This window comes from Neolamprologus brichardi, chromosome 5 (assembly GCF_056152115.1).
Source record: "Neolamprologus brichardi isolate AB-2024 chromosome 5, ASM5615211v1, whole genome shotgun sequence".
Taxonomy (NCBI): domain Eukaryota; kingdom Metazoa; phylum Chordata; class Actinopteri; order Cichliformes; family Cichlidae; genus Neolamprologus; species Neolamprologus brichardi.
Window position 1 is genome coordinate 25276335 of NC_142108.1, and position 15050 is coordinate 25291384.

At 40.4% G+C, this 15050-nt stretch overlaps 1 protein-coding gene across 3 annotated transcripts in view; it reads left to right on the forward strand.

The window, feature by feature from the left end:
• Positions 1-15050, forward strand: part of arhgef10la (Rho guanine nucleotide exchange factor 10 like a) — a 114027-nt gene that overhangs the window by 16174 nt on the left and 82803 nt on the right. For 2 of the 3 annotated variants that reach the window (XM_006782919.3, XM_006782921.3), the window contains exons 3-6: positions 2810-2837; positions 11490-11650; positions 13595-13672; positions 13766-13896. In XM_006782919.3, coding sequence (XP_006782982.1) covers positions 2810-2837; positions 11490-11650; positions 13595-13672; positions 13766-13896 — 398 coding nt within the window. The remainder of the gene's footprint in view (positions 1-2809; positions 2838-11489; positions 11651-13594; positions 13673-13765; positions 13897-15050) is intronic. The other variant, XM_006782920.3, reaches the window with a different exon arrangement.

Here is a 15050-nt window from a genome sequence, read left to right on the forward strand (position 1 = left end):
TGCAGGGCAAGCTAGCGAGACAGAAGTTAAGCTGTCATTGCAACATGGCAAATTGAACCTCCCCCACTCTCATTCAGATCTGGCGTTTGGAACTATTTTGGTTTTCATATGAGGTATGACCCTGAAGGTAAGCGCGTCATGGACAAAAGTAAAACAGTATGTCAGATGTGCCAGGCAATGCTTAATTACATTGGTGGGAACTAGTGGTTAGCGCAGGTAGCTCGTTAACGTGTTGGCCGTCCAGCCCCACGCACGGGGCCATCCGCGGTAGCTCGTTAACGGAGATTTGCCGTGTTGTGGCGTTAACGTCATTTCAGATTAATGCTGACAGCACTAGTGGGAACACAACGAATATGACTGCACATTTACTCTGACATCATCCTAGTGCAAAGACAAGTGGAAGCAGACAAAAACAACAAGCACGCATGCTGCAAACTTTACTCGAGTCATTTAGACAGCCGTTAGCACATGATTCTCCTTATGGGGACCTGATATGTTTAATATGGTGCTGAGAATATAGCCCAGAAGAAGCGTATAGTATAGCTTTTATTTTGGAAAGAGCCATTTCTCTGTAATAAACTCTCTTTTCCAAAGATGAGTGATTCCTTGATCAGATAGATTTATTTTTATTACTTTGTTGTTTCAGCAACATTAAATTTAAAAACTGTACTTTTGAGTTAAATATATATATTTATAATTTTAATAAATGACAAATTAAAAAGGCATGAACATTTTTTTTTGTATCGAAAAAATATCGCACTGTGACACCAAAGTATCGAACCGAACCAAACCGTGAATTTTGTGTATGGTTGCACCCCTACCAGATACATAACTAGCCAATTTAAGGCTTTCTGGTTAACCCTCTGGGGTTGACAGACCCAGGGTCTCCATTTCAACTTGGGTCAAACATGCGGACTTCAAACTATATACCTGTTTTTAAATTGTGTTGATAGGCCATGTAAAACCGATGTTTTTTTTCTGAATACAACAGTGGCGTTTACTCCGGGAAGAAACGGTTAAAATTGCATTTTCTAAGGAGAGTGCTAGCAAACACGCTTTGCTTGTGAGTGAAAAAAGAAACGACCAATCAAAAAATGATATGGCATCGTGGCATTTGGTTGTTTGGGAAGAGGCGGAAGTTTTAGGAGTGATCGAAAGAGAGTGAGAGTTTTGATACGTGAGAGATTTGTGACGTTTCCCGTGTTTGTAGTCTCAAGTTAGTGTGTTGTCTTGTGTAGTTAGTGTGTAGTGTAGTCGTTGTTTTGTTTTGTGTGTCAGTTCTACTAGTGAATGTCACAGTTGCTGCAAAAAAGCCACCAAAGGCAGATTGCAGTGTAAACGCTGAGTGACACACCTGCTGTCAGACCTGCAGGTTTATCCCTGTGCTGTTCTCATCTGTCTTATAGTGGACACAAACTATTTTTTGGAGTTGCATAGATAATTTGTGTGCCTTCTTATTTGATGCAGAACACCTGATTGTTCTGTACATAGTTTTAAATGGTTATATAAAAAACGTCTGAGCCTTGGCTGCATTTTTAGGTAAATAGTACCATATAACTTTGTTGTTTGCAAAACTTGTGCATATTTTTTAAAAGTGTACAATTTGTATTTGCATTTCAAGTAATCAAAATGATTCGTTAAACATGCTTGTGGTTTTTACAGTAAAAAATATCACTTTCTACTCGTATTTTAAATTTTGTCTGAATTTAGATAAATTGTGCTGATACAGTTTGTCAAAATGAGAAAATAACAGATTGGCAAGATAAACAGTTTTTAAAGGTGAAATATAGAGGCCAAATCAAAAGTAGTCAAAAACGGCCAGTTATACCCTGGACCCCAGAGGGTTAAAGGCTAAAAGCAAAGTTGTCACCAAGTACTGTTTATATTTGTTTGTACAGCTTTTTTGAGTATTAACTTGGTGCCTTTGGGTGAAATGATGGTAATATGAGGGAGCGATCCATATGGTCACAAAGAATAGCCACTTGTTTCTGTGCTACCAAAGTTCCCCGGCTTTCATTCAAAATGTGTTTATCATCAGCACCTACACATTAAACTACTTAAACATTATAAATGTCTTCAAGCTCACACTGAGGCCTGTGCTGGAAAAGTTTGAAAAGGGACCTTGAAAGTGCTTAAAAAGCTTGAATTTGACCCTGAAAAAGGCGTATGAACTCTGATATTTACTACCTGGCTAATGTTGCCAAATAGGCCCTGGTAATTACATGCTCAGATAAAGAGGGAGATTTAGGTCTTGGGGAAGTTCTGTTGGACAAAGTGGAGTGATTAGTCCTTAATTAAAAAGCTTTTTTAGCAAGTATGTGTGGTAATCCGTTAAGTGGGCTGTGAGATGCGTAGGGGAATTCTGAGTGTCGATAACAGTGTGTAGTGGAGGTCTTATGTAATCTAGGGCTGAGCGCAGCTAAAATGTAGATTCTTCCCTCACTTCGATGACTCAAGCTTTTGTGAAAGGTGCCAAAGTAGATTGATTGTAGCCTTTGATTAAGGGCACCTTTTTTTTGTACAGAACATATGCCATCACAATACATTACAATCATGCAAATCACTTTTAGCTGTGGGTTATACACATATTGCTTCACTTCTAGTAACACTCATGAGTTTATTTAAATTCTAAAGACAAATTTAGTTTATGAAAATTTCTGCATACGAGTAGTAAATAAATAATAAATACACCAGAGTCACAAAATGTCTTTTTATCATGTGGTAAAGTTTCATTTTAAAGTTTTTACGCAGTGCTTCATTTTCTTCGGAATAATTTGCCTCATGCTTGCTGTTTTGCTCTCTTTGACAGATGTTCCAGTTACTGAGTCACCCAACTGGTAAGTTGCCTTTGATTATGATCAGACCATGGGGAAAACCACTCAAGGGTGGTGGAGAAAGTAAACTCATTACTATTATGTCATTACGCCTGCGATAATGTCATGCTTGCACTTCATCCAAACACGACATTGAGTGGGAGATACTGTGACGTTATAACATTTAGATGCCAGATGACATGTCACAGATAATGACGAGGTAATGTCAAGTATGAAGTGCTTCTGCTGATACAGTTCTAGAGGGAAATCACTGGATTGCCTGACTCACAATGATGCATACAGTATATTAGGATTAGCCTCATCTATAATTCCTAATGTAGTAATGTAAATTTTGCAAGTCTTTTTTGCAATGCAATTTAGTTTTCTTCATATAGCACCAAATCATAACATATATCAACTTAGCACACTTTACATAGTAAAGACTAGACCTGGTTTCTCTCCATTATCCTTTGCAAATGTCTCCCTAATGGAAATGAAGCAAGTCTAAATGTATGCATGTACTGACAGTGGGGTGCATGTCGATTACAAAAACGGGGACAGCGTTTCTGTAAAGACCCGTGTGTTTGTTTTTGTTATTGCTTTGAGTAGAACAAATTGAATTCCATTAATCTTCATTGTATAAGTGTTGTGGTACCTGTTAAAGCCCTGCACATATGGAACGCCCACAAGTTCATTCCATTTATTTATTTTTTGTTGGTGTTGTTGCTGATTAGACTTCTTAGAACTGTGTGGGCGTGTATGACTATAAATGACAGCTCCCTCCCTCGCCTGTTAGCTTTGCTCTGAGATGTGGGGGAGGACTTCATGTACTCATATCTGTACACAGAGTCCTCACATAATTCCAAGCAGAAGTCTGACTGCCTCCAACCTGAGGAGTGGTCTAATCAGCCAGAATGGCTGAATATGCTTGTGTGGGTGTGCAGGGACATTAGGAGGCAGATCACGCCATAACTTGGCGCATAATACTAACTGCGTGGTTCTCTTCCACTGGGAGTACATTTTACTTATTTTTGTTGAGTTTTTGGAAATATTACATATAATATTTGACATTCACGAATGAAACTTTCTACATGCATGAATACATGATAATCCAGTACCTGACTCTGAATCATTGGAAATGTAAAATGAACAGCAGACAAAATATCCATTCCTGAGAAGGTGCATGAAATGACCTCGATATTGATGCAGTCAGAAATCATCTTTCATGCAGTTAAGATGATTTGCTGTGAGGCGTCTGCATAGTAAATGATGATTTGATAGTTTATTGATTCCACTAAGGAAACTGTCTTTTTGCCTCCTGCTCTCCACAGGGAGGTCAGCAGTCAAAGTCACTTACAGAACAGAAACCCAGACACTGACGTGCAGAATTAGAGTTTCTCCAAAGCATATTTCAGCTCACGGTGAGTTTGAACTCACCGTGAGCTTGAAAAGCAGTCATCCTATTAAATCCCCAAAGGTAAAATCCATTGCGACAGTCAATAATAAGGAAAATAAAATGAACACTGAAATTAGCCGCAATATACAAACACTTGACTTACACTAGTTATATAGTTACAGCTGAACTTACTAAGAGGTAGATTATCCTAGATTCTAAGTGGTATATTTGCTTTTTAAAAAGGACAGTTCTAGCTACCCATAATCACTCAGGATCACTCAGCGTTCACGACTCAAGTGTAGAGCAAAAACTGACCCGTGTGTTTCGGTCCCACAGGAGACAGATTTAAGAAAAAGCTGTACAATGTCAGTAATAGAAAGGTGTCAAAACGCAGGAAAGATTGCTGTGTGTGGATATATGTAGCGACAGACTGGTCAAAGAGCCCACACTGACCCCATCTCCTATGTTGAAAGTGCTTTAATAGGCATGTGAGTGCATGGAAGTAGACGTGGTCTGATGAGTCATATTTGCTGTTACACCGTGTGGTTGACTGTCTATGTGGCAGCAGGACACACTATTTTAAAAAGGCTGCAGAGGCACACTATGGGCAGTATACTGGGTCTTAGCATTGATTTAGATTTTATTTATCAGTGTCGTGCTTCGGCAGATTAATAGCTCTTACTCTACTACAAAAATAGTTTCGGAATAGATTTAGGTATTGACTTGGCCTCTGAATTCCCTGGTGCTCCGATCAAATATCTGGGGGTTGTGCTTTGTAGCTTATACTGCTTTTTGTACTATATTTTACACACTGACCTTGTGTGCAGTTCTATTGTTTTTATTTCTGTCTATGAAAAAAAACATTAAAACTACAAAAAAAGACAAAAAAAACCCTTTGGTTTGAGATCTCATCAGAATAATTTCTCTCTACCCTCTGTGCTTGCTTGATGGAAACCATGAGGTCTCCCACCTGTGCTTCTAGGAAGTGTGTTCAGAAACCTCTGCTGATAGTTTGGATTCCTGTCGACTTTCCTGCGCTGAAAGAAGTTGCCTGTGTCTGTACACAGGTGTGAGCGTGTCTGTATGTGTACATTTCTGCTGTGTGCATATGTGAGCGCATAAATGATTATATACGTGTGTGCCTGCGTGCCTGTGTGTGTGCGATAAAGTCACAGCGAGGTCTTGGCAATTTCTTATTCAGGAAGATTTCTGCTGAGTGCACATTTCCAGTTTGGTTTAGTCAATAGTCTGCCTTTTAAAGAAAAGCTATCAATAGCACTTTCCACAATCAAGGTGTTAAGACTGTCAGCACATCCACTAAATCTGTCAGCAGTTTTAGAATAATATTGCCAAAATTACTTTGCGAATGTTATTGTAGAAATGTGTTTTTTTTAGCACTGCTATGACAGCACATCAGCTCGTTACAGCTATTAGGCTCAAAGCAGCACTTCTCTCCTGAGTTTTATGTGCATGCCAGTGTTTGATACCAGCATTTACCTCTGACTTCACATTTTAACACTTGACAGATAGTTTTCATTAAACGGATGACACGGAACCTCAGCAGTGAAAAGATTAGCACAAAAGATACCATGACAACGTGTCTGCATGCATCTGTTTTATGCACACAGAGCTTTAACCTTACCGAATAATTTTCCTTTTTCACTTTTTGTTGTTTTTCCCCACAGAAGTTTTTTGCCTTCACCTTTTTTTTCCCTTTTGCAACTTTGCGGGGAACTTTACACATTTGCCCTTGGAAAGCAACGTGTCTAATCTACCATGAAGAACACATTTATTTTTCACAGCCACTTTGTTTGAAGAACTCTCACCTTGTGCTTCCCTCTGTTGGTTGCGCTGTGAACGAAAAAGAAACAAAGATGATTCTTTAAAAACATTCAAAGCAAACTAGTATATAAATATAACGAGAAGCCATGAACTCAAGACTTGCAGTGCAGTCTAACTGGAGTCTGTCATTGCTGTACAGAAAAGCTTGGCATTAACACAGTGTGCAATTTGGAAAAGGTTCAGGATAAGTAGTGGGCAGATACAGGGTTACTCAGTGTGCTTAATAAAAACACTAAAAGTGCTACTGTTTATTATTTGTTCTTTAAATTATGTTTGGACACATTGACTTAGATGACGATCATTCAGATCACTGTGGCGGGGTGTGGTTTGTGGTTCAGCTGGGGATGTGTTCACAACATTTAGTGGCGTGTAGTGTCTGCGCTGCACCCAGCGGTGACGTGGGGGTCGTCGGACGCTTACTCTGGTGAGAAGGAGATGACGGGGCCCCGCCGGCTCCGGTATTTCCACTCGAACAGCATCGTGATGACACCCTACGCTCAGCCTTTCACCAAGTGATAAGAATTGATGGTCACACGGTGTGCCCTGATGCAGCGCTGCATTTTGTATTGATTAAAGATAGGCTTTAGCGAGTGAGTCGTGACACTCACACAGAAGAGGAACACGCCCAGCTGTTGGCGCCTAAGAGCTGCTGCGAAATGAATCTCCAGGCGGCTCATTATAACCCAGTGGCAGGGATTATGGGATATGACAATACTCTGGAATGAATTATGGTCCAAATTATTGGCCGTGCATTTGGGGGGATGTGCATCAATGGTGCGCGTCCAGCCTGGGATGTGAGCTGGTCAACTGACTGGCCATACCAAAAAAACCTTTGCGCCCTTTGCCATTAGTGGAGGACCCTTTTGAGCAGCGGTCTCCAACCTTTTTTGCGCCACGGACCGGTTTATGCCCGACAATATTTTCATGGACCGGCCTTTAAGGTGTCGCGGATAAATACAACAAAATAAAACTAGTACCAGCACCGAAAAAAAAAAAAAATTATTCATAACACACGTGAAAAGACCAAGGAAAACTGAGTAAACGATAACAAAATAACGCTGAAAACCGATAAAAACTCTGAAAACTATACATTTCACACCTGAGCCTCAACTCTCGCGGCCCGGTACCAAACGACTCACAGACCGGTACCGGTCCGAGGTCCGGGGGTTTTGAGCACATTGGTATCAGAAGCCAGATAGCTCCCCTGCCTAAGTTGGGCAATGGGGGGTTGTGGCGGGATGTGTGGTGTCATCGCATGGCCACGCCTTCCCTACTTCAGTAGGATGCCGAGACCAGGGGAAGGTGTGCTGCACAGAAAGAGGTGGCTGAAAAGCCTTATGAGCAGGAAGCAAATTGTAAATAAAGTCGTTCACGTGTCTATAACACCATGTGCTTTGGGTCCTTTCTACCACACATATTATGAGCAATCACCAGAAAAATTCTGATAATTCCAAAGGGTCATTTTTCCTTTTAGCTCTATCTGAGATGATCAGGAGAGATTGAGGGGCTAAAACGGGTAGGGATTTGGCATATTGCACTGCTCTGGTGTTGTTGGTAAAGAGAATGGTAACAGATGGAAATGCAGTATTTGCATTCAAGCAGCTTCCACTTTAGGCTGTGCTCTGCCCCAGGCTATGTCATTTGCATTGAAAAATCATTCCTCTTTCTCTCCTTAAGCTATATGACTCACTAGGGCTTATAGGCAGAGATAAGTTGTGACGGGGGTGCGCAAAAATATTCCTGGATCGATTGCTACCCTGCTCAAATTACTCATACTTGACATGAATGCACACAGTCAGGGAGGCAATCTGTGTATCACTATTGTTCTGACTCTGCTCTTTTCCCACACAAGTAATTTTAATGACAAGAGATCAGTTCATTGCAAGCAATGTGATGAGAAATAGCTCTTGTTTTGTTTTCATGTGGGTGGAGATCCTTTTTGTCCTTCAGATTGAGATGAATGATGTCACATCATAGTCAATGCATTAGAGTAATACTTTGCAGAACTTGACACCACTGTAAAACCAAACGGTATTATCAGTAGCTGTAATACAACATGTTGGCAAGGCGTATCTGCTTCCACCTATGTGGCAGGCGTTTATTGTGCAACAGGGAAACATGGCACAAACGAGAACTGAAGCTATATATATACAGTGGGGCAAAAAAGTATTTAGTCAGCCACCGATTGTGCAAGTTCCCCCACTTAAAATGATGACAGAGGTCAGTAATTTGCACCAGAGGTACACTTCAACTGTGAGAGACAGAATGTGAAAAAAAAATCCATGAATTCACATGGTAGGATTTGTAAAGAATTTATTCGTAAATCAGGGCGGAAAATAAGTATTTGGTCACCTCAAACAAGGAAAATCCCTGGCTCTCACAGACCTGTAACGTCTTCTGTGAGAAGCTTTTCTGTCCCCCACTCGTTACCTGTATGAATGGCACCTGTTTGACCTCATCAGCTGTATAAAAAACACCTGTCCACAGCCTCAACCAGTCAGACTCCAAACTCCGCCATGGCCAAGACCAAAGAGCTTTCGAAGGACACCAGGAAAAGAATTGTAGACCTGCACCAGACCAGACCAATCATCAGAAAATGGAAGACATACAAGACCACTGATAATCTCCCTCGATCTGGGGCTCCACGCAAGATCTCATCCTGTGGGGTCAAAATGATCATGAGAACGGTGAGCAAAGATCCCAGAACCACACGGGGGGACCTGGTGAATGACCTGCAGAGAGCTGGGACCAAAGTAACAAAGGTCACCATCAGTAACACACTACAACGGCAGGGAATCAAATCCTGCAGTGCCAGACGTGTTCCGCTGCTGAAGCCAGTGCATGTTGAGGCCCGTCTGAAGTTTGCCAGAGAGCACATGGATGATACAGGAGAGGATTGGGAGAATGTCATGTGGTCAGATGAAACCAAAGTAGAACTTTTTGGTATAAACTCAACTCGTCGTGTTTGGAGGAAGAAGAATACTGAGTTGCATCCCAAGAACACCATACCTACTGTGAAGCATGGGGGTGGAAACATCATGCTATGGGGTTGTTTTTCTGCCAAGGGGACAGGACGACTGATCCGTGTTAAGGACAGAATGAATGGGGCCAAGTATCGTGAGATTTTGAGCCAAAACCTCCTTCCATCAGTGAAAACTTTGAAGATGAAACGAAGCTGGGTCTTCCAACATGACAATGATCCAAAACACACCGCCCGGGCAACAAAGGAGTGGCTCCGTAAGAAGTATTTGAAAGTCCTGGAGTGGCCTAGCCAGTCTCCAGACCTCAACCCCATAGAAAATCTGTGGCGGGAGTTGAAAGTCCGTGTTGCTCGGCGACAGCCCCAAAACATCACTGCTCTTGAGAAGATCTGCATGGAGGAATGAGCCAAAATACCAGCTACTGTGTGTGCAAACCTGGTAAAGACCTATAGTAAACGTTTGACCTCTGTTATTGCCAAGAAAGTTTATGTTACAAAGTATTGAGTTGTATTTTTGTTATTGACCAAATACTTATTTTCCACCCTGATTTACGAATAAATTCTTTACAAATCCTACCATGTGAATTCATGGATTTTTTTTTCACATTCTGTCTCTCACAGTTGAAGTGTACCTCTGGTGCAAATTACTGACCTCTGTCATCATTTTAAGTGGGGGAACTTGCACAATCGGTGGCTGACTAAATACTTTTTTGCCCCACTGTATATATATATATATATATATATATATATATATATATATATATATATATATATATATATATATATATATATATATATATATATATATATATATATATATATATATATATTTGAAAATATTTACAATACCTTTTGTGTGTATATGTAGAGACATAACCAATGTAAAAGAGGAGAGCATTTAAAACAGTGTTTGTGATGCTTCCATCATGCAATGCTTCCATTACAAAAACTCAGTTAATCTTACCTTTCCATAGTCCAAAAATCGCAGATGGTACAAACGCCTTCCTGCTAGCTTTGATCATTGTACACACATTGTACACATGCTCCCACAGTGAAAGATAACAGTTTGCAAGATTGTTGAATACCAACAGTGTGTTTCAAGCTTGCAAGGCTACCTCCCCAGCAGTTCCCATGGACAACATTCTTCTGGCACGTCTCATTTGTCTACCAGTTGCCCATCACCTTGAGTAGCTGCTGCTGCTGGTACTGGCATTGCAAGTGTTGCTGAGGTGTTTAGCTGAGAGACAATTTAATTAGTGTAGATGAGATTCTCCTACATGCTGGATCCTGTCATATTATCAGTCATGTGGGGGAGAAAAATGCCTCACTGGCAGCATCAACACAAGCATTGTGATAGCTGTATCAACACGATTCCCCCCTGTGGTGCTAGAGTCTGATTTTAATAGCTGGTTCAGGGCATGTTTTCATTCATAAAGCCAGTAGTAATTATAGTCAGACTCAGGCATGACAGACAATGATATGACAGTGCTCAGGGACAAGTTAAGTGACTCAAGTAGCACACTTTGGGCTTTGCAAAAGTTCTTGTGAATAATTGAATCAGCAAAGTATAGCCCAGTTACAACTGAGGGTATCACTGTTTTTTGGGATTTTTTTAATGGCATAACATTGCTGTCACAAGATTTAAACAGTAATTCTACAATATGTAGCTATTTTCAGCATTGGTAGGAAGATGTTCATGACCAAAGAGCCTCTAAATACCATTAAAAAACTCAACACCAACAACTTAAAAATATACAAAAAAGAAAGCAATGAGACAGGTTATAGAGGCTGAGCAGTCCCCTTAATTTAATCTTGGTTTCTGATCTGATTTCACAACTGTATCTCGAAACACATAGTGGCACAATGTCCACGTACGGTTTAGTGTTCATTTATATGATAGAAATCTGTGAAATTTTCCTGTTTCTGGTGGCTTGGTAAAAATGATGTTGACTTTTACTTTTGATGTTTGAAAACGCTTGATTAAACGAAACACAAATGAGAAAACAAGCTGAAATTATGTTAGAGACTTTTCTTTGGTCGTTGGACGGTGCCAGAATTCCCCAATGCAGGAAAAAAACAGTCATCACTTCCAACCAAATTTCTTTGAAATCAGTTTTTGTCTTGGAGAAACCTCTTTTAAATATCAAATAAGCACAAAGACAAAAGGGAAAACAAAACATCCTCTAGCCAAATTGGGAAAAGAATTATGTTCCTGTTTCCGAAAGAAGTTACTTCAGAAACGCACATGAATTTGACAGTAGCAAGATGTGTTCTGTTACACTTTAGGGAGTGTGCATTTGCACGCTTGAACAGCAAAGAACTATTTTCGACCACCCCCCCACCCACCCATCCACCTCCAACCACTCTGCCTCCCCTTCCTCCCATTGAAATTAACTTATTATGAGGCACACAGAACTCGGTGTTAGTTTAACTGTGCTAATGTTTGGGTACCTTCCAGTGCCTCAGCAGCAGAAGCAGATGAGCCCAGTGCTTCAGTTCCTTGTGTAGGAGAGGCGCTCCGGGGGCTTCCTGTGGCACCATCAGCTGTGGAGTCCCCGGTCGATTCAGGAGACCACAGCAAAGAAACCGTCAAGCAAGGCTCGACGGGCATCCCTGAAGGTACGAAGCTAAATTATATTGACAGTGAACCGTGCACCTTATATTGTAGATCAAGGGTTCAATTTCAGACCAAAAAAGATTAAACCTAAGCTTGCCTTGGGACTCCAACTCATTCCACCTATGTATTACAGTGTTCACATTGCGGATAGATCTGATAGAAAAACCAATACAGCCTCCAGAATTGGGTAAACAGTACTGTGGACCACACCATAATGAAACTGGCAATATGAATTGTAAACAGTATTTTGTTAGTATCACACATTCCATCTCTTGACCTTGATCAAAGGTGGCAAGAACACCATATTACAAATCTGTGGTCATCTCATGGCTCATTGATTTCTACATTGAAAGGCCAGACACACATAAAGATGCCTTCATGTGTATAAACACATATGTACCCCTTTCAAACATATACTGATACAACACAGACTGACACACACACACACACACACACATATTCTGTGCCATGATTTGATTTCTACACAGACATGACATGAATCCAATTAATTTAGGACGAGGATCAATAGAGTACCATTTCCATGAGGGAAAATTGCTTTCGGATTTCGACTCAGTCAGCAGTGCTGCTGTTTGAAGGTGGCTCAGAAACGGGAGATGTAAAGGAGCCCTGCAGTACTGCATGACGTTTTTTATGTCCCACCCCTCTGATGCATTTTCACACAGGGGCCTCTGCTTTAGTCTGAATGCGTACAATGCAGTTAAATTGATCAAATAATGGAAGTATATTAAACCTTTCTTCCTGATATCTAAAATTAAAATACAGAAAATGGTAGATGCAAGCTGACTTAAAGCAAGAAAAATGACTACAGTTGTGCTGATGCTAATGAGAAATTTATTACTATTTCACGCTTGCCACATTTTCAGATAAAGTCTTCAATTGTCGGACTTTGTATTTTGCATGTGGATTAACCTGCACTGGAACCAAAGTTGTGTAGAGTCATTGTGAATAATTAAGTTTTTTCTCTTTCTTAAAGCAACAATATATTTTTGTGATCATAGATATTATATGGATTAGAGTGTGCCTTTAGATGCAGTAAGAACTAAGAATGAGTTTATTCAAACGTCACTTTCTTGCTGTGGAGAAAAGTTAAATATAAAGTAAGAAAACACAGTGAAGAACTTCTGGTATACCACATTTAAAGTAAAAAGCCATGTTCCCAAGAGGCCCAGTCACTTTGCCGATATGCTGGGAGTCAGGCTGATAGCCCAACTCCAGTTGTTTTCTTCTCTGTTGTGAATCCTCTTTGAATGCACAGGCATCGGAAACCAAGCGAGGTATAACGAACATTTGTGGAGCTAATCCTTTTTTGTTGGGGGATAAAAGAGGGAAAGAAAAGAATAGTTTATCTTCTGGCTTGTATTGCAAGGTTATTTTAAATTTTAGACTCAATAATCCATGATAGAATTCACATCTTCAGTCAGATTAATTGAAAACAGTGATTGTTGCTGTTCAGGGTTTAGGGGAAAGTGTTGCAGACAAATCACAGTTTAAGACCAAATCAATAAAGCTCACTGAGCTAAATTAGGCTGAAACACTCTCAAAGCAGTTAATGACAAATCCTGCCAAGCGTGGAGAGAGAATGGGTCAATAGCTCAAACAAGCCTGATACAATCATCTTATGTCATGTAGGCAAAGCCGTTGTGGCAACAGTACACAAGATACACATGATATTTGGCAGATCTCCCTATGAATAATGATGTTTAAATGCTGTTAATGGCATAAATGTGGAAATATTCTAAAACTAAGTGACACCCAGAGTCTAAAAGATCGAGCATAAACATTCAGTCGGTGTAAAGCTCTGTTAGATTGTGTTTGCTGTTTTTTTTTTAGAGATATAAAAGAATGATGTAACAAAAGCAGGTGCAAGTCAGAACATTTATTTCAACTCTCCTGTTATTCTCTGCCAACTCTATGTGTGACTGAAGCCGAACCACCGACGGCAGAGGCTTCGGAGGTGATCTATGATGATGTTCCAAGCGAAGAACCCCTCTCTCCTGATGAAGGTTAGGAGCTGTAGACACCTATTCACTTTTTTTGCTTGCTTTCTCACAAATCTCATTATGCAGCTTCTGATGTGTAATAGTTCTTGTGTTTAGCAGATATGATCTATGAAGACGTTCAGAGAGACACTGGTGCGTTGGAGGCAGGCAACGGATGGAGCTCCAGTGAGTTTGAAAGCTACGATGAGCATTCTGATAACGAGGCCAAACTACCAACAAAGAGCAAGGTAGAGCCTGTGTGAATGCATCCGTTTCCTTCTCTACACAAGTTGTCATTTCTCTAGATTGTAAATGGCAGCATGACTGACCAGGTTGTTTTGGTTGGTTTCCAGCAGATAGGGAAAAAAAATCAATGTGACTATTTCATCTGGTGCTTCTGCTGTGCAGTTGTCTTTATTAATGTATAGAACTGTAAGGAAACTATAAATAACATAAAAAATGTATACCAGGCTGTCTAGCTTTATACTTTCATTGTGGGATGAAAGTAAACAGAAGGCATTTCTTTTTGAAAAGCCTCAGATCTCTTTGCCTCTTTTCTGCCAAGGATGCTGTTAATCAGTGTTCGGCTTCAGAGTGTCCTTCCACATGATGGCACTGTGTTCACATTCACAATGTGCTGCATTTCTTTTCATGCTTCACCAGCCTTCAACACGCATACACCGTTGCAGGCATGAGAAAAAATTTCAATCACTCTAATAAAAAAAAGTATTTTGCTCAGTTGAGTCTTTATCAATGTATAGATGTACACCTACCTTTACATATTTTTACATATTGAAGGTGTTGATATAACTCCATGGTAATCCAAGAGAAGCTCAAGTAAAATTAATGCTTTGAGAAGCGAGGGAGACCATAGGTAGCAAAATGCTGCTTGTGAAGGGAGAGAAAAATGAGTTCAGGTAATTACACGAGGGTGTGCTGTGAAAATCCCTCCACAGGTCTCTTTGCAAACTTGTCCCAGGCCACTGAACAAAAGGAACGATTCAGCGTCACTGGTTTGACAATTAAAGGCCCATTAGAGCCCAGTAACCCTTTTTGGCAAGTACAGCCTTGATCAAAAATATCCTTTTTTTAATTAGCTTCGTCCAATTAATTTTATACCAAGTATACCTAAAGTTCTCATCTTACCGAAGAAACCTGGGAGACCTGCAATAGAGTTTTCTTATTTAATATGTTCACTAAACCACCTGAAACCCCTGACATCCTTCTCTAAATCAAAGGCCATCAGTCTGATACAGCATAACCCCTCTGACCAATGCAGTGCTTCGAGCTTTCACTCTGCGCTTGTGATTAATTCCCAGTGTTTCGTTGCTTGTTTTGCCTTGATCTCTTTGCCTCCATTTCCCTTTTCTATTTCCTTTTTCCTGCTCTTTCATCCCCCTGT